General features: G+C 37.4%; 1 protein-coding gene across 3 annotated transcripts in view; it reads right to left on the reverse strand.

Annotated features, from left to right (window-relative positions):
• NKAIN2 (sodium/potassium transporting ATPase interacting 2) overlaps positions 1 to 23,701 on the reverse strand; it is a 1,188,323-nt gene that overhangs the window by 530,695 nt on the left and 633,927 nt on the right. For all 3 annotated transcript variants that reach the window (XR_003512549.1, XR_003512550.1, XM_027551078.1), the window contains exon 3: positions 4,363 to 4,443. Coding sequence is in view for 1 of the 3 variants with exons in the window: in XM_027551078.1 (XP_027406879.1) it covers positions 4,363 to 4,443 (81 nt within the window). In the remaining 2 variants the exon portion in view is untranslated. The remainder of the gene's footprint in view (positions 1 to 4,362; positions 4,444 to 23,701) is intronic.

Raw genomic sequence — 23,701 nt, forward strand, 5'->3', positions numbered from 1 at the left:
GCTTTTTTATATACCAACTTTTTAAATGAAAATTTATACCTAGATAGCAAAAGCAACTATCAAAATTACTAAAACATTACAGCTTTCTAGACACTGCTAATTAAAAGCATTCATTAAGTATAATTTATTGCTTTGGTCATGTCTAACAAGATAAGTTTCTGGTAATATAATGAAACATGAGATATATACCTGCCTCCATATTATCAAAGGGCTAAATACAAACAAATTGGACTGTTCTAAGTGTAAAATAATCCTTTGGTTACATTTCATGATCTGTAAGTAAATTATTTTATTTCTAAAGATAAAGGGTTTATCTTTCACTGATGGTGCCCATAAACGACCAGAGTAGAAACTGAGATCTCAAGATAGTCACATAAATAAAAGTGTTAAGATATAATTTCATCCTAAGAGTAATTTATAATTGTGACACATCCGATAGAATACAGTTTTCTTTGCAGACATCAGAAGAGCACTAATCTTGTTTTCTTGAGTATAACTATTTGAAAATCATTTCATAAATTTCATTTTCCCAGGTGATGAAGCTAGTAAGTGAATTACATATTATGTGTTTTCCTTCTAACAAGGCACTTTGAAGTTAGCTATAGAATAGCAGATCTCTTCTCTTTTCAAAATAACTCAATTTGGTTAACAACTGGAATTAGTTCTATTTCTATTTGACATGTGAGCAAGAAAATCAGAACTGACCAAAATAATACCATAAAACAATCAGACCAAGTTACCTGAGGAATTCACCAACTATTAGTCTAACAGTTCAGGTCACATTTAATGCTCAAAGGCAGTTGCCTACAAAGTTAGCAAACATTTTGGGTTAAAAATTAATGCCATCTCTGTATCATTAATAGAGCATCTATTAAAATATCATCCTAGGAAGTAACTAACTGTATGGTGTTTCAGAATATTTGGTGGTGGTTTACTCTCTAAGTTGTGTCTGACTCTTTGTGACCCCATGGACTGTAGCCTGCCAGGCTCATCTGTCCATGGGACTTTCCCAGGCAAGAGTAATGGAGGGGGTTGCCATTTCCTTTTCCAAGGGATCTTCTAGACCCAGGGATCAGACCTAGGTCTCCTGCATTGCAGGCAAATGCTTTATCATCTGAGCCACCAGGGAAGCCCTCAGAATATTTAGTCACAACACTAATACCTAAACCATTAATATAAATAGTGTGGAAATAGTTATTATACAATGTAAATGTTTGGAAATGGTTTTTATGTAAGCCATATGTTTATTTGTTCCTACAATATTAAGTGCTGATTTAGATGACATTCACAATGTTTTATTAATATCATTGAGATAAAATTTTTTAAAAGAAATTTCTCTGATTAGTTTTATTTTTGCTTAAATCTCATGGGGATAATAATGAAACTATATTAATTGATATTGTAATAATGATGTTGGATTTACACAGAATTTTTGATGGGAAAATATTGTCTATACAATTATGGATAGAAATAAAACTGAAGATCAACCCAGTCAGCCGTGTGTATCATATTATTATAATTAAGCCATTTCATTCCTGAAGGTATTCATTAATGACACTAAAAACTGTTTCTCTCATAAGTACATGGCAGATAGTTTAGCAGAAAAAGTAGAAAAGACACTGGAATAAGAAAACACAAAATTCTAAACTCTAATGGGTAACTCGAGTTTGCCTTAATATTGTACTACTTGGCATTATTTCTTGCCAATATTCATTATGGAGAAATAACTCCTTTACAAAGTGCTTTATGGAAATAAACACACTCTCGCACATACATAAAGACTACAGAATGTCCTCCCTGATTTTATTTCTCATATTTGTCCTTCAGCCTCAAACAAACTGACCCATTCATATGGTCAAACAATTTTTGGGAGGAGGTGAGGGAATAAAGTGGTTTATATTCTGTAACCTAAGTATTATCAGCAGTTTCAGGAGCCCCATTTTTGAGCTTTCATATATCTGTACATTTTTCAATCACCATTGCTTCCTTCTGGCACTCTATTACTTGAAGAATGTGAGGCAGTTGCAGAAGCTAAAGAATTAAATGGCATAAATACACCTTTCTCAAACCCTTTGAGCAGGAAAAGGGAGGAAAAACTCAGTACAGATAACAATATAACTGTGCCCTTTATAGTTTTCCTTTAGATTATTTCTTAAAAGGAAATTATTAAATTTTCATGTGCTCTGCAGAGTCTAGCCTTGGTTTATAAGATGAAAAGAAAAAGAAATATTATTAACTGCTTCACTGCCAAGGGACAGCCGATACCTGCCTGTGTGCATTAGCAGAATTCTTAGTAGCTTGGGTTTCACCTCTTTCAAACGCTAACGTTTTAGGATTTGGTCTCACTGCAATTCCAATGCCCACGTCCAAGGTCATGAGATCACAAGCTTTATCCAGTGCCTACAGTCATCATGTGGCTGCTGCTGCTGCTAAGTCGCTTCAGTCATGTCCGACTCTGTGTGACCCCATAGATGGCAGCCCACCAGGCTCCCCCATCCCTGGGATTCTCCAGGCAAGAACACTGGAGCGGGTTGCCATTTCCCTCTCCAATGCATGAAAGTGAAAAGTCAAAGTGAAGCCGCTCAGTCATGTCTGACTCTTAGCGACCCCATGGACTGCAGCCCACCAGGCTCCTCCATCCATGGGATTTTCCAGGCAAGAGTACTGGAGTGGGGTGCCATTGCCTTCTCCAGTCATCATGTGGAGTGGGAAGCAAAATTACAGAACATTTGTGTAGCCGGCCTGGTTCAAACCTCTCCTTTTTTTAATATTAAACAAACTCTTTAATCTGTGAGATCATCTTGCTTAGCCAATATGCCTGAATACCTGTCTTCCAATGATTAAGGTGATTATTTTATTGAAAATGTCATTGAACGTCATTTTAGTGAGGAATCTCTTTGAAGAAATTACATTTTACAGCAGTGTGTATAAATTGGGCAAGGAATTCAAGTCCTGTGAAGCATGCATGCTTTTCTGGCCTGAAAGAAATGTGAGCTTTAAGCAGAAAATTAAGTGTCCTTCTGAGAGTCACCTGAACAATTCCTTTTCATTGGTCACGACATGTTCAGGAAGGGACCACCTGCTGCCAGGAGTGTGGAGTATGACGCCTGGTGAGAATCACAGAAATGCCACCCACCAGGGCAGATACAGCAGAGGGTCCCAGTGAGAACTTGTCCTAAACCCGATCCTAAAACTACAGGTTCCAGAAGCCTGGGCTATATCTCATATGATAGCATCACCCTCTTATCTTTCATCATTTGCTTTAGTAAAAAAAAAAAAAAAAAGTCAAGATTATTTATACTCAGAATCATAGTTAAATAATAAACAAACAGACTTGAAAATGCTCAAAGAGCTTTGTGAAGTGCCTGTATGCTAGATTAGAAATGTGAATTACCACGACCCCATCCCCCACGCATCAAGCTATCTAGCCCTGCGAACAGAGTTCCTGGCCACTTTCAGCTCTTTTAGCGTTTTAAAGCAGGTTATCATCTCTGGGTTTTAAAAGTGTCAACATCTCGGCATCATCTTTCTGCTCTAAGGAATAGAGAGCTAAAAGAACATTTTTATAATCTCTTTTAAAATTACTATGAAAATGTACAAGTTTACAACTCTCTCAAGTGTCTCAAGTAGGATTTGCTACTGTTTTGAATGGATTGTCTTATTTGACTTATTTGCTGTTAACTACATTCAATAGAAGAAGGATGATGGTTGTAGAGATGTACAAACTGCATTATTTCCATAGTAAAGGCATTTATGTTAGAAATATAATAGCAAGACACACATGCAAATACAGAAACATACACACATTCATAGAAGTACAGCACGAAATGAAACCTGGATGAAAATATAAGTATTTTAAGTCTTTCTGAGACTGTTTTAGAACAAAATATCTATTTCATTCATTTATGTGATAAATTATATCCCTCTGGTAACAGTCTTATTCAACTAAAACTCATTAATTATTTGAATTATTACATTGGTATTTGGGTCTAATTAGGCAAGTCTTCAGCAGAATAATAAGCAAACTAAGTGATTTCATAAAACCTTCAAGATCTTACCTTTGATAAAATTCCTACTCTGCTTCAGAACTCGCTCATGAGTCAATGTTTTAAAAGTACGCATTCTTCTCATTGTAGTAATCAATATTTTACTTTAGCTTTGCTTAAAATAATAAAGGGCGTTTTGTGACACACTGAAATATTTCTTTGATGGTAGAAATGCAGAGAGACAGATGAGGACAGCTTTCGATTTACCTTCATATGAGGTGCATCTACGTGACAAAAGCAGGGTGAGACTGCCTTACTTAGGAAGAGGCTTGTTAACACACAACTGATGACTCAGGCAAATCAGATGGCAAATTACCTTTGAGAGGTCCCCAGCCTCCAAATAGAAGCAGATAACAAACACATTCCACGTAACCCAGAGGACTAGCCAGACAGCATACTGTAGAAAAGCAAGAGAGAAATAACATAATTAATTTTGAATCAGCTGAGTAAGATTTAAATAGAACTTGAACTTTTGAACACCAAATCTTAAAGATTTGTGGGGAATATTAGATATCACTTCTTTCTAAGAAACAGGATGAGATGTACATTTATCTCTAGTTTGATTTTTTTTCCCCTCACTGTAGTGTTACAACTCAAACTAGCTTAGGGATAATGTCTTCATTTTTTTTAGACAAAATAGATAGCAGCCGACATTTCTGTTTTCAGGGGGTATGGTTATGGTTTCTAGACATCAAAAAAATATAATGCCTGAATAGATGTATCAACTACAACCCTTCAAAAAGAGAACTCTTATTTTCCTTTAGCAAGATCAACTCAATGCTTGATAACATGTAACCTTTCCCCAAGTTACCTAAGGTCATCTTCAAATCAGTTTTCATATCTCTGTCCCATCTAATCATCTTTCTCTCTTTGGTATCTTTTTTCCCATTTATCTTTTCATCTTAGTTTATCCTCTTGTGATCCTCCATTATAGTGACCATCTAGTTATTATCTCTAATTCTATTTTGTTGTCATATTCAGTGTGCTGTGTTTGTCAACAACAAAATTTTCTTACCAAGACATAGTCCTGAGCGTTCAGTTAGCTAAAATTTATTAAGCCCCTTGTTAGCAACGTGCTAGAAAGACACTGAGGATAAAAAACCAATGATACATTCTTCCTGAGTTCAAGGCAAGTAAAGGAGGTAGATCAGAAAACAGATGCTTCTTATACAAGAATCATAAAAAGATGTATAGTCTGAGCTTAAGGAAGAAAGATAGCAAAAGTGTGTAAAGTATTCTGAGAAGAGGTAGTCCTACGAAGTTTAACAGAAGAGTTGAAACACCTTCATTAGAGGTGAACCAAGCTAACCTATGGAGTTTACCAAATAACTGAATCAGGGTTTGGAAGGACTATCATGGGAGGGTACTATAAACACAGAGAGCAGCAAGTGTGATTAAAACAACAAAAAAAGATGAAACAAGAGGCTTCTACATCATTTCTATGCTAAATAAATACCAATGACTCCCATTATTTATATGGTAAGTTCCAAAATCTTTATTTTACTGTTCAAGGACCTCCATGAATATTGGAGCATGTTATCTTTCAGACACGTTTCAGTTCATCCTTCAAGCCATTATGACTTACAGATGTATTGGATTGCTTCTCTTCCATGTATGTGGAAAGTTATTTCTTACCTCTGTGCCATTTTGTATGTTATTCTTTATCCTTTAGTAATTTTTCTTTTTCTTAAGTTCTCCTCTTACCACCTATCAATACTCTATTTTTCTTCAGAGGTCAATATAAATATCATCTCTCGAGTGATACCCAGTTGGAAACAGTGTATCCCTGCTTTGTGATCCACTAAGACCCAGCTACCCAAGACGGGCGGGTCATGGTAGAGAGGTCTGATAGAATGTGGTCCACTGGAGAAGGGAATGGCAAACCACTTCAGTATTCTTGCCTTGAGAACCCCATGAACAGTATGAAAAGGTAAAATGATAGGACACTGAAAGAGGAACTCCCCAGGTTAGTAGGTGCCCAATATGCTATTGGAGATCAGTGGAGAAGTAACTCCAGAAAGAATGAAGGGATGGAGCCAAAGCAAAAATAATACCCAGTTGTAAATGTGACTGATGATAGAAGCAAGGTCTGATGCTGTAAAAAGCAATATTGCACAGGATCCTGGAATGTTAGGTCCATGAATCAAGGCAAATTGGAAGTGGTCAAACAGGAGATGGCAAGAGTGATCGTCGACATGCTAGGAATCAGTGAACTAAAATGGACTGGAATGGGTGAATTTAACTCAGATGACCATTATATCTACTACTGTGGGCAAGAATCCCTTAGAAGAAATGGAGTAGCCATCATGGTCAACAAAAGAGTCCAGAATGCAGTACTTGGATGCAATCTCAAAAATGACAGAATGATCTCTGTTCATTTCCAAGGCAAATCATTCAATATCACAGTAATCGAAGCCTATGCCCCAATGAGTAACGCTGCAGAAGCTGAAGTTGAACAGTTCTATGAAGACCTACGAGACCTTTTAGAACTAACACTTAAAAAAGATGTCCTTTTCATTATAGGGGACTGGAATGCAAAAGTAGGAAGTTAAGAAACAGCTGGGGTAACAGGCAAATTTGGCCATGGAATATGTAATAAAGCAGGGCAAAGACTAATAGAGTTTTGCCAAGAGAACACACTGGTTATAGCAAACACCCTCATCCAGCTACACAGAAGACTCTACACATGGACATCACCAGATGGTCAACACCGAAATCAGATTGATATATTCTTTGCAGCCAAAGATGGAGAAGCTCTATACAGTCAGCAAAAACAAGACCAGGAGCTGACTGTGGCTCAGATCATGAATTCCTCATTGCCAAATTCAGACTTAAATTGAAGAAAGTAGGGAAAATCACTAGACCATTCAGGTATGACCTAATTCAAATCCCTTATGATTATACAGTGAAAGTGAGAAACAGATTTAAGGGACTAAATCTGATAGATAGAGTGCCTGATGAATTATGGATGGAGGTTCATGACATTGTACAGGAGACAGGGATCAAGAGCATCCCCAAGAAAAAGAAATGCAAAAAAGCATTTATAAGGGAGGCCTTATAAATAGCTGTGAAAAGAAAAGAAGTGAAAAGCAAAGGAGAAAAGGAAAGATATAAGCATCTGAATGCAGAGTTCCAAAGAATAGCAAGGAGAGATAAGAAAGCCTTCCTCAGCGATCAATGCAAAGAAATAGAGGAAAACAATAGAATGGGAAAGACTAGAGATCTCTTCAAGAAAATTAGAGATACCAAGGGAATATTTCATGCAAAGATGGGCTCGATAAAGGACAGAAATGGTATGGACCTAACAGAAACAGAAGATATTAAGAAGAGGTGGCAAGAATACACAGAAGAACTGTACAAAAAAGATCTTTATGACCCAGATAATCATGATGGTGTGATCACTCACCTAGAGCCAGACATCCTGGAATGTGAACTCAAGTGGGCCTCAGAAAGCATCACTATGAACAATGCCAGTGGAGGTGATGGAATTCCAGTTGAGCTATTTCAAATCCTAAAAGATGATGCTATGAAAGTGCTGCACTCAATATGCCAGCAAATTTGGAAAACTCAGCAATGGCCACAGGACTGGAAAAGGTCAGTTTTCATTCCAATCCCAAAGAAAGTCAATGCCAAAGAATGCTCAAACTACCGCACAATTACACTCATCTCACACACTAGTAATGTTCAAAATTCTCCAAGCCAGGCTTCAGCAATATGTGAACCATGAACTTCCAGATGTTCAAGCTGGTTTTAGAAAAGGCAGAGGAACCAGAGATCAAATTGCCAACATCTGCTGGATCATGGAAAAAACAAGAGAGTTCCAGAAAAACATCTATTTCTGCTTTATTGACTATGCCAAAGCCTTTGACTGTGTGGATCACAATAAACTGTGGAAAATTCTTAGAGATGGGAATACCAGACCACCTGACCTGCCTCTTGAGAAACCTATATGCAGGTCAGGAAACAATAGTTAGAACTGGACATGGAACAACAGTCTGGTTCCAAATAGGAAAAGGAGTACATCAAAGCTGTATATTGTCACCCTGCTTATTTAACTTAAATGCAGAGTACATCCTGAGAAATGCTGGACTGGAAGAAGCACAAGCTGGAATCAAGATTGCTGGGAGAAATATGAAAAACCTCAGATATGCAGATGACACCACCCTTATTGCATAAAATGAAGAGGAACTAAAAAGCCTCTTGATGAAAGTGAAAGAAGAGAGTGAAAAATTTGGCTTAAAGCTCAACATTCAGAAAACTAAGATCACGGCATCTGGTCCCATCATTTCATGGGAAATAGATGCGGAAACAGTGGAAACAGTGTCAGACTTTATTTTTCTGGGCTCCAAAATCACTGCAGATGGTGACTGCAGCCATGAAATTAAAAGACACTTTTCCATGGAAGGAAAGTTATGACCAACCTAGAGAGCATATTCAAAAGGAGAGACATTACTTTGCCAACAAAGGTCCGTCTAGTCAAGGCTATGGTTTTTCCAGTGGTCATATATGGATGTGAGAGTTGGACTGTGAAGAAGGCTGAGCGCCAAAGAATTGATGCTTTTGAACTGTGGTGTTGGAGAAGAATCTTGAGAGTCCCTTGGACTGCAAGGAGATCCAACCAGACCATTCTAAAGGAAATCAGTCCTGGGTGTTCACTAGAAAGACTGATGCTAAAGCTGAAACTCCAGTACTCTGGCCACCCCGTGCAAAGAGTTGACTCATTGGAAAAGACCCTGATGCTGGGAGGGATTGGGGGCAGGAGGAAAAGGAGACGACAGGATGAAATGGCTGGATGGCATCACCGACTCAACGGACATGAGTTTGAGTGAACTCTGGGAGTTTGTGATGGACAGGGAGGCCTAGTGTGCTGCAATTCATGAGGCTGCAAAGAGTTGGACACGACTGAGCGACTAAATTGATCCGAACTGAATCAAAGATCCGGCTTACTCAAATTTTGTTCCAAATGTCTTATATCCAATTATTTGCATCGTTTTTGTCCTTTGCACAATGATAAGGTCCTTGACGGAAAAGACTATTTGTATCCATACATATACCCCTAAGTTTCTAAGTTAATACTTGGTACACAATAGGTATTCAATAAACATTTTGTAATCAATCAATGAATGAGCAGCAATATGGGGGGAAAAATCTTCATTTTCGGAAGAACTTCTTCTACTCATTCCAGATTTGATTTTCATGAGAAAACTGTGATCATTCATGTAGTGTGAGGATGAAGAGTCCTAAATGGTAAGATTGAGTGCTCAGTAGCTTCACTTGTTTCTAACCCTTTGTGACCCCATGGACTAAGACTGCCAGTTTCCTCAGTCCAAGGGATTTTCCAGGAAAGAATATTGGAATGGGTTGCCGAGCCTTTCTCCATGGGATCTTCCTGAACCACAGATCGAACTAGCATCTCCTATGTCTCCAGCACTGTAGGCGGATTCTTTACCCCTGAGCCACTGGGGATCCCCAAATGATAAGACTATGTAATCATAAATAGTCTTTCCAAGTGATTCATTCATCTAACTGCTGAAAATGTTCATTGCTCAGAATAAAGTAGGGGCAAAACTAAATGGCCAAATACAAAAGAAAGGGTTTGAGAAGTGAAAGCTTGGTACTGGAAATACAGTGAGAAAGGTAAGCAGGCTGGGGTGTGACATAATCGTAGTTCATTATAAGCATTCCTAAGATTAGTGAATCATGTCTTAGAAACAGCTCCTTTAATTGACAGTTTAGAATTGTGGACAGTCAAGTGTTTTAATATTAACAATGAAAATACATTTAATAGATATATACATGTATATTCATAAAATAAATATCCTTGGTCAAAATGATTGGACTATATTCATCTTTTGCTCATACTTAATTATGAAAGTGTTTGTCAGTTGTGTCCAACTCTTTGTGACCCCATGGACTGTAGCTCACCAGGGTCCTCTGTTCATGGGATTCTCCAGGCAAGAATACAGGAGAGGGTTGCCATTCCCTTCTCTAAGAGATCTTCACGACCCAGGGACAGAACCCAGGTCTCCTGCATTACAGGCAGATTCTTTACTGTCTGAGCCACAAAAGAAGCCCTTATTTTAGCTTTATTTTTTCATCTTCAACAATAAGCATCATTTATTCTGCTTAGGCATTCTCATCACTTTCTCATCCATTGTTATGATACAAAAGAACAAAAGTAGCCCAGATAAAGCAGCTTATTTTCTAATTCTTGATCATATTATGACCAGGGATTGCCTGCTTTATGATATAAATCCTTTCTCCTAATTCATAAATCCTATTACATCTACATCATGCTATAGGAATGTTCAATTATAAGAAATAAAACATACTAAATACATTAAGTAAAGTATACTGCTATTACAGTTAACTTGATAATCAGCCAGAATCTGATAAAAATCCAATTTTAATCATAGATTGCAGTGCAGATCAAAGAGAAAGGCAGGTTTCTACCTTCTTATTTTACCAATGCTGCTATTACATACTCATGCTTCCTTGTGATTTTATGTCTATGGACATATTTTAAAGACCACATAATTCTCAATTTATTTTATAAGATCATATTTCCCCTCAGTTATAGAATTTTCTTATTGTAGAAAATATTTACATTTTTGATCATATATAGCAAATTGAGAAAATTACCATGCTTAGATATAATCACTTGTATCATTTTAGTGTATGTTTCATATGTACTTTTTCTATTAGTGCATTTCTCAGTCATATATGTTACCACAGGAATCTTTCTCTATATTCTGTTACCTGAATTTTTTTGCACTTGATTAAAATATCTCATTGAATATTCTGTAACATATGTTGCAATGCAATTATGTACTATAAGTTATTCAACTAATTATCATTAAACTTTTTGTGCTTTTCTTATTTTATATTGATCAATTCCTATAAATTTGGATTTTGCATAAAAAATTTCAGTTCAGTTTGACATATTAAATCATACCTGAAAATATTTTGTTTAAATGGACTATTTCTAAGACAGACTATAAATGTTAGAATATCCAACAGGCATCATTTTAATGAACATATAAACACGGCTATTAAATTTTATGCAACTCAAAATAAAAACAGAATCCCCAAAGGCATTCTATTCTTGAAGCAAAAAGTGGAAAATGATTCCCTTAGATTGAAAAAAAAAATGATACTCATCCACCATGAAGACACCTGTATATAACTAATTTCTTTCAACTCATGCAACATATTTCAGACAAGGATATTTATAGCCCTAAGGCTAGAAGGATTCTGTTGAAAGAGCTTTTGATGTGAAATAATAATAAATCAAGTTATATAGGAACATCCTAATTGACATATGCAAATAAGAGGTTTGAAAGGCTAATAAAACATAAGAATTTGTGAGAAAATACCAATCTACACTTTTAAAAGCTGAAATTCATGCAGTTTAAGAATTAGATAGTAATTCTATTCATGCATATCTGTTCATATAGCAGAGTTTTAAGATGTGTAATACATAGATCTGAAAGTGATATGTGAGAGAAAAAAAAATCTTCAATCTATTAAAAGGCAACTGTGTTTTATTGTCACATATTCATCACACCTTGTGCCTAGAAGTGACATCACAAAAAAGCACTCATTTCTTTCCAGTCAGCAAACAATTTAAAACTCATCTTTTTCGATATTCTTGCTTTTTGAAATCATAGTTAAAGAACTGTAATAACACTAGTTTTTCCTGTGTTGAAATTTCCCACTAACACCAAAGAAAATGAAATTGCCTCAGTTTCTGGTTATCTAGAAACCTGAACATCACAGTTAAGATGATATTATAATGGATTAAAAAAAAAACTATTATAATGTGAATTCAAAAAAAATTATGTATCTAATACTGTTTTATGTTACTCTGATGTACCCAGCTTCACATGCACAAAAATGGCAGAATTTATTAACACTACTTGTTACTTTATATAGCTAAATAATAATAATAAAATAATAAATAGTCTGTGGATATAACTGTTAAATATTTTGAGATGGGGAGATTATCCTGGATTATATGGGTGCCCCCAAAGAAATCATTGGTTCAAGTCAGTTCAGTCACTCAGTCGTGTCCAACTCCCTGCAACCCCATGGATTGCAGCACGCCAGGCCTCCCTGTCCATCACCAACTCCTGGAGTTTACTCAAACTCATGTCCATTGAGTCAGTGATGCCATCCAACCATCTCATCCTCTGTTGTCCCCTTCTCCTCTTGCCTTCAATCTTTACCAGCATCAGGGTCTTTTCAAATGAGTCACTTCTTAAAATCAGGTGGCCAAAGTATTGGAGTTTTAGCTTCAACATCAGTGAATGATTGAATGAATGAATATTGGAAAATTCGTAGAAAATTCAAAGAAATCATGGGCATCCTCTTAAGTGGAAGGCAGGTGGTTATCTTACACACATAAATAGAGTGAAAGTGTTAGTTGCTCGGTCATGTCCAACTCTTTGGGACTCCGTGGGCTTTGGCCTGCCAGGCTCCTCTGTCCATGGAATTCTCCTGGCAAAAATACTGGAGTGGGTAGCCATTCCTTTTTCCAGGGGATCTTCCCAACAGAGGGATCAAACCCAGATCTTCTGCACTTCAGGTAGATTCTTTACCAACTGAGCTCCTAGGAAAGCTCCATGATAAACAGAACAGACAGATTTAAAGATGACTTTCACGTGGCCACAAGCCAAGGAACTCTGTAGCTCCCAGACTCTGGAAGAGGCAGGGATTAGATCTCCCCTTAGAGCTTCTGTAGAAAGCATCAGACTTGAGTTGGGCTCAGTGATACTGATTTCAGAATCTGGACTCCAGACCTGAGAGCGAATGAATTTCTGTTGTTTTAATTCACGAAGTCTGAGGGAATTTGTTACAGCAGCCCTAGGAAACTAATACACCAATCCAAATCTTCTCTTCTCCCTTCAACTGAGCTGTCAATGAAATGTAACCCTGAGGAGTATAATACCTAAGCACTTGTGAATAAATGTAATTATCTTCAAAATTAAGATCCACTTTTTTTGGAGGGGTGGGGCAATTACATTGCTGCTTCAGAATCATTCCTTTGCTGATCTCTTGAATGGCATGTATTATGCTTAGTCGCTCAGTCATGTTTGACTCTTGCTTTACTTATTATATGCCTTATGTAATTACTGTGAAAGTCTTTGCTGGAAAAAAAATTCTTATTTTATGAGTCTCAACCTATTCTTAGGGTATTCCCAACATTCTAACAATACAAGGCTATTGCATAAAGTTCTAGGATACAGAAATTGACACATTTAGAATGTTTATAGACTTGTTTAAAAATTGTCAAAATAGGTTAAATACCTAGAGAAAGATACGATTCAAGTAACTTCTTATTGCAACTAACTCTGGAAGCAAGGAAGGGGGAAAGAAGGTAATAGTCATTATTAATATAATGGATTGATCATATTTAGTTGGGAAAATTATATCATATCATCAAAATATTAAGAATTCTAATAAACAGCAGTCCTAAATTTATCAGCCATCATAATTACCTTGAAAATTTAGAAAGGTCTTAAATTATTAATTGTTTAAAATATGCCCATCCAAATATTCTTCAGTATCACTTTTTAGCAATTTAGAAATTTTTAGCATTTAACCCCTAGTGAATACTGCCATACTTGATCCCACAGATTGAGTGGAAACCATTACCTTAAGCTGTATGTATATATTTTTATGACTGTTATGGCTACTCTGAAGCCATATATGGTTCTAGTTGATTAATGTATCCTAGCATACCTAAAGGGCTTCCCTGGTACTCAGATGGTGAAGAACCCACCTGCAGTGAGGGAGACCTGGATTCGATCCCTGGGTTGGGAAGATCCCTTGGAGAGGGATGGCAACCCACTCCAATATTCTTGCGTGGAGAATCCCCATGGACAGAGGAGAGTGGCGGGCTACAGTTCATGGGGTCACAAAGGGTCAGACATGACTGAGCGACTAAGCAGCATCAGCAGCATACCTAAAAATGTTGAATCCCCTCTCCTTATTAACAAGCAATAAAATTTAAAAGATATATGATTAACCATATACTGAATTATAACCTTTCAACTGTGCTTTAAGAATTCATGGCACACATAGACAATGGCACTATTTGGAAAGCTCAATGATACAAACAAAGGAGATGGCATGCAACTGAAAGTGACTGACTCAGGGGTTCTGATCGCCCCAGGTTCCTGAAGAGCTCAACATGCCAACACATCTGCAAACTATTAGCTGTGACACTCTTGGGAAGTTCTGCTCTGAAAATTCGTACATAGTACAAACTTTCTCGTCAAAAAGACAATCATGTTAATGCATCAAAAATAAAGTCGGCTTGCTCAACCTGCTCGACAGGGTAGCTGGTTCCCCACTTGTCTTTATATTCTTTTCAGTCATCTAGAGGGTGATTCTGAATATCACACATATGATCCAATTAATTGTGTAGCAATTACAGCAAATAGGGACACATCAGTGAGGCCAAGTTCAACTCAGTAGCCACAAATAAATATAAATTACATTGATAGTATAGTATTCTAAAGCAGGTGCTTGGATACCTTTTAGATTGCAATGCTTATATGGAGAGTGAAGTTCCAAATTTATAGATGTTAACATATCTGTGCATGTTAGTCATGAAAAACCACATACTATTTTTCTCATCATCAAAGTACTTTTTCACTTTGTCAAATAGCTTTTCATTTACTATTTCAAAAGCAAGGCTGAAATTATTAATTTCAGAATCACTGTGGTAATATGGATAAAAATGAAAGCAAAACAAAAAACAACAATTTCAGTTAGGGAAGCTTTTGAACTACAGGTGGTTTACAGACTAGGGTTTTCTTTTTTCATACATGAAGTCTGGAAGTGGTGTGTGGTAGGCACAATGCTGCTGTGGCTCTGGGTCTATACCTTTGGGATTGTCTTTTAAATCCTCATACAGTTAACACTTACAGGCAGAGTGCTGGGAAGAAAAGATCCCTTCCTTCTGTAACATTTTATTCTTTTGGAAAAGAAAAGAAAAAAATTCCCAAATGCACTCAGCAGACTTCCTTACATCTCATTAAGTACAACTGTCTCACCTGCCTCCTTTCCTAAACCCAATCACTGGCAAAGAGAATTGGGGTTATCCTGGTGGTTTTATGCCAATTTTAATTCATCCTATGGACCAGACTCTACTTAGACTTCTGACAACCATACACATATTGGGATTCTGTTAGCAGCAAATGAAGGGAAGGCACATTTGTGTCCCACTCTAACCCGTGTACATTCTAAATTTTTGTTTCCTTTAATATGCAAAAATGGATAATTACTATTTAACATTTTTTATGTATATCTTGTTTTCTAGAGAAATACTCAACCATTTGCTTTGGTAAGACTGTACATATTCAACTAAACAGAGAAGTAATCTAGTATTACACCTAAAGTAAGTAAAAGATTTCAGACTATCCATGGAGGAAGCACACAAATCAGATGTAGTTTCTTTTTTTTTTTTTTTTTGGCAATCTGCATGATTTAACTTCAGGGACGTGCAAAGAGGAAAAATACAGAGTGTCAACTGTCTCACTAGAAATATAAAACATCTATGTCTTGAGAAGAAAGAAAAATGCTATGGAAAATATTAATAATAGTTAAATAAGGAAAACAAGGCTCCCTAAAGAGTTAAAAGTAGTTAAAAGTAAAAGTTAAAAGTTAAGCATGGCATTTTCAAAATTTATGAAAATATGCTTCACTAAGCATATGTGGTAGGTGTGTCATGGTTGAGAATATTGATTAAGTATAATCTATCACTTTCCTTTTGAAATTAGAAAATATATTATCTCTTCCAACCAAAAAGGTTTTAATCTCTTCTTAGCTTTATTAGTCCCCAAGCCTATCAAATTCAAACCTAGTCTAATAGTCAGGTAAACAACCTTCTAAAATATGTAAATTACCCTAGTTGGGTAAATCTAATAATACAACCTTTAAAAATGCCTATTTTCTGTGCTTGGTTTAAAAACATCCAAATACAGATGCAGGTCAAAATACATATGCTGCTGCTGCTGCTGCTAAGTCGCTTCAGTTGTGTCCGACTCTGTGCGACCCCATAGACGGCAGCCCACCAGGCTCCCCCATCCCTGGGATTCTCCAGGCAAGAACACTGGAGTGGGTTGCCATTTCCTTCTTCACAAAATACATATATTTTGTCTTATTTTAGGCTGATGAATTAAGGAAACTTCATTCCTCTTGGGGCTTCCCTCGTGTCTCAGACAGTAAAGAATCCACCTGCCATGTGGGAGACATGGGTTCAATCCACGGGTTGGGAAGATCCCTAGGAGAAAGGAATGGCTACCCACTCCAGTATTCTGGCCTGGAGAATTCCACGGACAGAGGAGCTTGGCAGGATACAGTCCATGAGGTTTCAAAGAGTTGGACATGACTGAGCGACTTTCACTTTCATTCTTCTTGGGTGCTTTGTATGACATTAGACTGTAAGGATAGGGTGAGCATAAAGTTCTCCCAAACAGTTAAAATTGATATAACAATACAACTTACTAACTTGTGTTTGGATAAAAGAGTTCCATCAAAATTTTTTCTGGGGGAATATTTTTTTCTGCCTGCATAAGTGACAGGATAGACATTTACCAGTATTTCATGTGATATGTGTCTTCTGAGTACCTGTCTTCTTGGTTGGATACTATTAATAGTAAAAGCTTGTCTGTGTGTGAAGGAAAGTCGCTCAGTCGTGTCCGACTCTTTGCAACCCCGTGGACTATAGCCCACCAGGCTTCTCCATCCATGGGATTCTCCAGGAAAGAATACTGGAGTGGGTTGCCATTTCCTTCTCCAGGGGATCTTCCCGACCCAGGGATCAAACCCAGGTCTCCCACATTGCAGGCAGATGCTTTAACCTTTGAGCCACCAGGGAAGCCACGCATGCTAAGTTGCTTCAGTCGCGTCTGACTCTTTGTGACCCTATGCACAGTAACCCTCCAGGTTTCTCTGTCCATGGGATTCTGCAGGCAAAATACAGGAGTGGGTTGCCATGCCCTCTTTCAGGGGATCTTCCCACCTAGGGATTGGAACCCAGGTCTCTTGCATCTCCTGCATTGGCAGGTGAGTTCTTTACCACTAGTATGACCTGGAAAGCACAAGGCATACCACATCTGGTGAATATTGTTTGCTCTACTGATATTTTGGGCTCAAGAAGTTAGGAGACCCAGATAAATAAACCTTCTTAAAGAGATAACAGGACTGCAAGAGGTCAGTTTTCATTCCAATCCCAAAGAAAGGCAATGCCAAAGAACGCTCAAACTACTGCACAATTGCACTCATCTCACATGCTAGTAAAGTAATGCTCAAAATTCTCCAAGCCAGGCTTCAATAGTACATGAAACATGAACTTCCAGATGTTCAAGCTGTTTTTAGAAAAGGCAGAGAAATCAGAGATCAAATTGCCAACATCTGCTGGATCATCAAAAAAGCAAGAGAGTTCCAGAAAAACATTTACTTCTGCTTTACTGACTATGGCAAAGCCTTTTACTGTGTGGCCCACAGCAAACTCTGGAAAATTCTGAAGGAGATGGGAGTACCAGACCACCTGACCCACCTCTTGAGAAATCTGCGTGCAGGTCAGGAAGCAACAGTTAGAACTGGACATGGAACAACAGACTGATTCCAAATAGGGAAAGGAGTACATCAAGGCTGTATATTGTCACCCTGCTTATTTAACTTATATGCAGAGCACATCATGAGAAACGCTGGGCTGGATGAAGCACAAGCTGGAATCAAGATTGCCGGGAGAAATATCAATAACCTGAGATATGCAGATGACACCACCCTTATGGCAGAAAGTGAAGAACTAAAGAGCCTCTTGATTAAAGTAAAAGAGGAGTGTGAAAAAGTTGGCTTAAAACTCAACATTCAGAAAACTAAGATCATGGCATCTGGTCCCATCACTTCATGGGAAATAGATGGGGAAACAGTGGAAACAGTGACAGACTTTATTTTTGGGGTGGCTCCAAAATCACTGCAGATGGTGACTGCAGCCAAGACGCTTGCTCCTTGGAAGAAAAGTTATGACAAACCTAGACAGTATTTTACAAAGCAGAGACATTACTTTGCCAACAAATGTCCGTCTAGTCAAAGCTATGGTTTTTCTAGTAGTCATATATGGATGTGAGAGTTGGACTATAAAGAAAGCTGAGTACCAAAGAATTGATGCTTTTGAACTGTGGTGTTGGAGATGACTCTTGAGAGTCCCTTGGACTGCAAAGAGATCAAACCAGTCCATCCTAAAGAAAATCAGTTATGAATATTCATTGGAAGGACTGATGCTGAAGCTGAAACTCCAATACTTTGGCCACCTAACACAAAGAACTGACTCACTTGAAAAGACCCTGATGCTGGCAAAGATTGAAGGCTGAAGGAGAAGGGAATGACAGAGGATGAGATGGCTGGATGGTATCACCGACTCAATGGGCATGAATTCGAGTAAACTCCGGGAGTTGGCGATGGACAGGGAGGCCTGGAGTGCTGCAGTCCATGGGGTCACAGAGTCGGACACGACGGAGTGACTGAACTGACTGACTGAAAGAGATAACCATACATTCAAATCTTAATATTAGTAATTCTTTGTTAAAGAGGAAAACTTAAAATCACTGGACTTTTAATTATCTACATTGAAATGCATACTGCATAAGACAGAAGCACTGAATATAGAAAGTTTACCCTCAGAAGAGCTAATCATGAAATATTAGAACTATCTTTATCAGTTGGTTTAAAAGGGAAAAGTCGCTTAAAATTACTTTGTTCAATGCAGACAATAATCCAGTTTTAAGTTATGTATCTTTTCACTGTATGAAAGATACTCTGAAAATAACAATAACTGTATCCAATAAAAATGTCTTTTTGATTTCATTTCTAGCTTTTTTAAGAACACAAAGGTAAAATTATAGGCTTACTTTATTAATTAAGCCTTTGGCTTCATGTGTGAACTTTGATTCATAAATGAAATACTATTAAACAAAATATGTTTCTGATAATCAATTTAGCAATTTTCTTATATTCATTAATTTTTCTTATTTGAATTGTGGTAAGCATAATGATGACCCCTCAAATGCATCCCAACTGAATTGCTAGGACCTGTGAATATGATGAGTTATCACTCCTTTGACTATGTTATTCTATCGTCAGAAATGACATAAAATAAGGGAGATTATTCAAGAGAGCCTCATCTAATCACATGAGTCTTGTAAAGCAGATAGTTTTTTTTTTTTTCCTGGTTGGTGGCAGAAGCAGAAGTTGGAGAGATATATAATGCATGTGAAGTTGAAAACAATCCCCAGCAAGCAGCCAGCAAGAAAATGAGGACCTCATTCCTACGATCAAATGTAATTGAATTCTACCAGAAACATAAATCAGGTGGGTGAGGACTGCACCCCAGGGGCCCCAATAATAGCTACTATCTTTATATCTGTCTTCTTAGACCCCCAAGTACAGTATTCATAGTATTCAACCAAATCCACCTGGACTTCTGACCTACAGAAAAGTGAAAGTTATTTCAAAGCCTTGAAGTTCGTTGTACAGCAATGGGAAACTAATATATCAACACTGAGATTTTCATTTTTTTAGAAAATATGTTTAACTGCAAAGTAATTTGCCACAAGGGTCAAGGGCTATAAATCGATTGTATATTAAACAGATTGGATTTAACAGAATCTTTCAGGCTGAATTTTGGTATAGGTAATTCCTTCTGAATTTTAAGACATTTTTATATACTACATCGATTTGCCTATAGTGATTTCTAGAAATAAAATTGTTATCATTATTTATTAGTTATTTCATAGAAAGGTATAGTTAGAAATTAGGAGGTTTGGGTTTAAATTCTAACTCCATAATGAATCTACTTTTATAATTTGGACAGTGTTGGTATTTCTATCTAATTTTGAACCTAACATTCCTAGATGAGTGCAAGGCGATTTTATTATTATTTCTCTGGAGAAGTATACACTTTCTTACATAACAAGCTTTAGCTGAAGTGCCCATGGGCTAGTCCAGCAGTGGTGATACCAGTAAGCAGAATGTCTCACTCCTTATGTCAGCCACTTAAGACAGTCAATCATTTTTATTGGATATAATGATTGCAGAGTGATATCCACCAAAAGTATTAGCACCAGCAATCACTTTTTGTATCATTATACAAGGACTCTTTTATAAAGGAGGTATTCATCATTTCTTAAGAAATGTATCTTAAGAAGAAACATCAGCATTCATAATGGCTGTCAAGTAGACACATTCTTTGTAAGACTGACATTACTTGATCAAAGGTGGTGGTGGTAGCAGACAGGGCCTTGGAGAATATGTTAAAATAATGCCCCCAAATGTGTACATCTTAAAGTGCATTTAGCACTAAAATGACCTTGACTGAGGACTTAATAGATATTAATGTTTCAGAAAGATAAACACAAGGTTAAATAATGATGATTTGCAAGTTCCAATAATGGATACTTATGTTTCATTATACATATGAGTTTTTTTTCCAATCTTTTGTTTGTTTTTTTTTTTTTTTAAGTCACCCTAAGGCTAAAATGCGGAGAAGGCAATGGCACCCCACTCCAGTACTCTTGCCTGGAAAATCCCATGGATGGAGGAGCCTGGTAGGCTGCAGTCCATGGTGTCGCTAAGAGTCGGACATGACTGAGTGACTTCACTTTCACTTTTCACTTTCATGCATTGGAGAAGGAAATGGCAACCCACTCCAGTGTTGTTGCCTGGAGAATCCCAGGGACGGGGGAGCCTGGTGGGCTCACACAGAGTCGGACACGACTGAAGTGACTTAGCAGCAGCAGCAAGGCTAAAATGACTAATTCTCAACTTAAACATGGGATTCAACATTAAATGTTTTAAAACTTATCTTCCTCTTAAAAATATTTGTCCTATTCAAGAGTAAAGTGAGTTTAGTCCAAATTATTCAAGGAAATCAATTTTATATTTGGCTCTAAAATAATTTTTCTATCTTCATCACAGTACTGTGCAAGTCTATGACTATTTAGCTCCAGTGTTAAGGATACCCTATTAATAAGGCCATGGTGTTGGATTGGATGTCCAAAGAAACTCCTCAGAGATGTTCCTGTTCATTGTCTACAGAACATATATCTTTTAAAGTTGCTGCTTTTTATTTTTTATTGAAGTATAGCTGACTTACAATGTTGTGTTGATTTCTGTTGTACAGCAAAGTGATTCAGATATATATATATATATATATTTCCATTATGGCTGTCATATGATCTCGAATATACTTTCCTGTGCTATACAGTAGGACTTTGTTATTTATTCATTCTATATGTAACAGCTTACATTTTCTAACCTTAACCTCCCACTCCATTCCTCTCTCAACTCCCACCTCCTTGACAGCCATAAGTCTGTTCTGAGTCTGTTTCCGTCTCATAGACAGGTTTATTTGTGTCCTAGTTTGGATTCCACATGTAAGTGATACACAGAACATTTAACATAGTAGAGACACATGCCTTGCAAATGTAAGGCTTCAAGGTGTTACAAGGTAAGTGAATGTGAGGAATGTTGAAAATCCATCCAAATTATCTGTAAAATCATGTGCTCTACTTATTGTTGATTCATTAATAGTATCATATTTATATGGGATTTATATTTTCTCTAATAGATCATATATGAAAATAGAAAATCTTTTATCAATTTATCTCAATACAAACTTATTTCTGTATAACATTTCATAGCAACAAAAATGTACTTGAATGAGAATTCAAACAAAGCATTTTTGAAACTCAGACTATAGTAGATGCTATCCGGCCGGTGGGCTCTTCCAGGTGCCCTTTTGGGTCTGAAGTACGAATCCAGTGACCAGAAGCATTGCCTATTGATAGATCATACCCAAGCCCCTTCTCAGGAAGTACCCTCGGTCACCATGAGCTACCTTGCTTATGATCTATATCACATCCAGAAACAACCCTCTTCTCATGACTGATTACTGCTGAAGTTCAAAACTCCCAGTCTCTTGTCTCAATTCTGGGCATATATGAAAGGCCAGCACAGTTTCAGGGTTCTACATGGGATCAGCTTAGGCTTTTGTTACCCTCCTGACAGGGGCAATAGATTCAAGGTAGTGGGGCCAGGGAAGAATCTGTTTGGCACCCAAGTGAAAGAGTGGGGCATCTCTTGCTAATCCTCTACCCAGTTTTGATGGCAATGCATCAGAGAAGTAACCATGGCTTGACGAGCATGGTGAATAGTGACTGATACTCCTCAGGGTTGATGGCCTGGGTTGCCCCAGTAGGCAAGCTGCCTACACGGGCAAATGAGGGTCCAGAGAATCGAGACAAAATGGGCAGGGCAGAACATTCCAACAGGAGCTGCAGAGGTGGGCTACAGTTTGTCCCACTGATCTTGTAAGTTCACCTTGAAAAACAACACCAACTGGTAGAGGGGATTTTTCCAGGTGAGATGACAGTACTATCTGAAGCACAGTCATCTGTGGAGTGCAAGGTATGGACTGAAGAGAATCCATGCTGTACCATCTAGATCCCCCCTTTTACTATTAAATTTCCAGGTTCAATGCACGATACTGGATGCTCGGGGCTAGTGCACTGGGACGACCCAGAGGGATGGTATGGGGAGGGAGGAGGGAGGAGGGTTCAGGATGGGGAACACATGTATACCTGTGGCGGATTCATTTTGATATTTGGCAAAACTAATACAATTATGTCAAGTTTAAAAATAAAATAAAATTAAAAAAAAAATAAATAAATAAATTTCTATTCTTCCAATGTGGCTTGTGATGTCTCACAGCTAAGTCCCTCTCAAGGAATTGTCCCTTGGTCAAAGGGAGAGGCCTAACTCAAGGTCACGTCTCACTCCTACAGGCAGCATACAGCGGGTGACAAGTCCCTGGGGGAATACAAAGGCCTGCCCATCATTCTCCCAAACTCGGACATATACGAAAGACCATCATGGTTTTGGAGCATTCCATAACATGAAGGGGTTGCAACTGCATTGTAGTTCCCATTTTTCATCTACCCAATCCTGTTTTTGTTCTTAAGATCACTCTCCAATAAACTTACTGAATATAAATCTCTGTCTCTGAGTTGGTATCGTGGGAAAGCTGACCTATATGTTGAAATCACTACCGATGACAGAAAAGAAAAGGCCCCCTGAATTTCCTCAGTGAAAAAATGAGATTTCATAAATCACTTTGATGAAAGTACCATAAGCATAAATGAAATACTAAAAGCACTATAACAGATAAGCAAGAAGAGGGCTCAAATCCATGTGAAAATTTATAAGCCAGGCTCAGTATCTGAAACACTGTATTATTTTACAAACACACTACAGATTTTTTAGACAATCACATAGGATATGACTGTTTTAAAATGTTTACCATCCAAAGGTTCAATAATATATTAATAATGTCTGTACTATAATCTCAATAAAGCTGGCCCTAGTGTGTATTACAGGCAGACTGTTCCTAAATAATGTATCCCTCCATTTGCTTCTGGCTTCTTCAGCTGGGCTTTCCTTTCCATTTAGATTTTTTTTCCTTCTTTCATTCCCCATGCACACTTGTAAAATTAAACACTTAACCCCATAGTGTAAGAAAAGGGATAATATCCTATACTTTGCAAATTAATTATTTTAAGTATTTAAATGTATCTAGTCTTTTA

This window comes from Bos indicus x Bos taurus, chromosome 9, assembly GCF_003369695.1.
Source record: "Bos indicus x Bos taurus breed Angus x Brahman F1 hybrid chromosome 9, Bos_hybrid_MaternalHap_v2.0, whole genome shotgun sequence".
Classification (NCBI taxonomy): domain Eukaryota; kingdom Metazoa; phylum Chordata; class Mammalia; order Artiodactyla; family Bovidae; genus Bos; species Bos indicus x Bos taurus.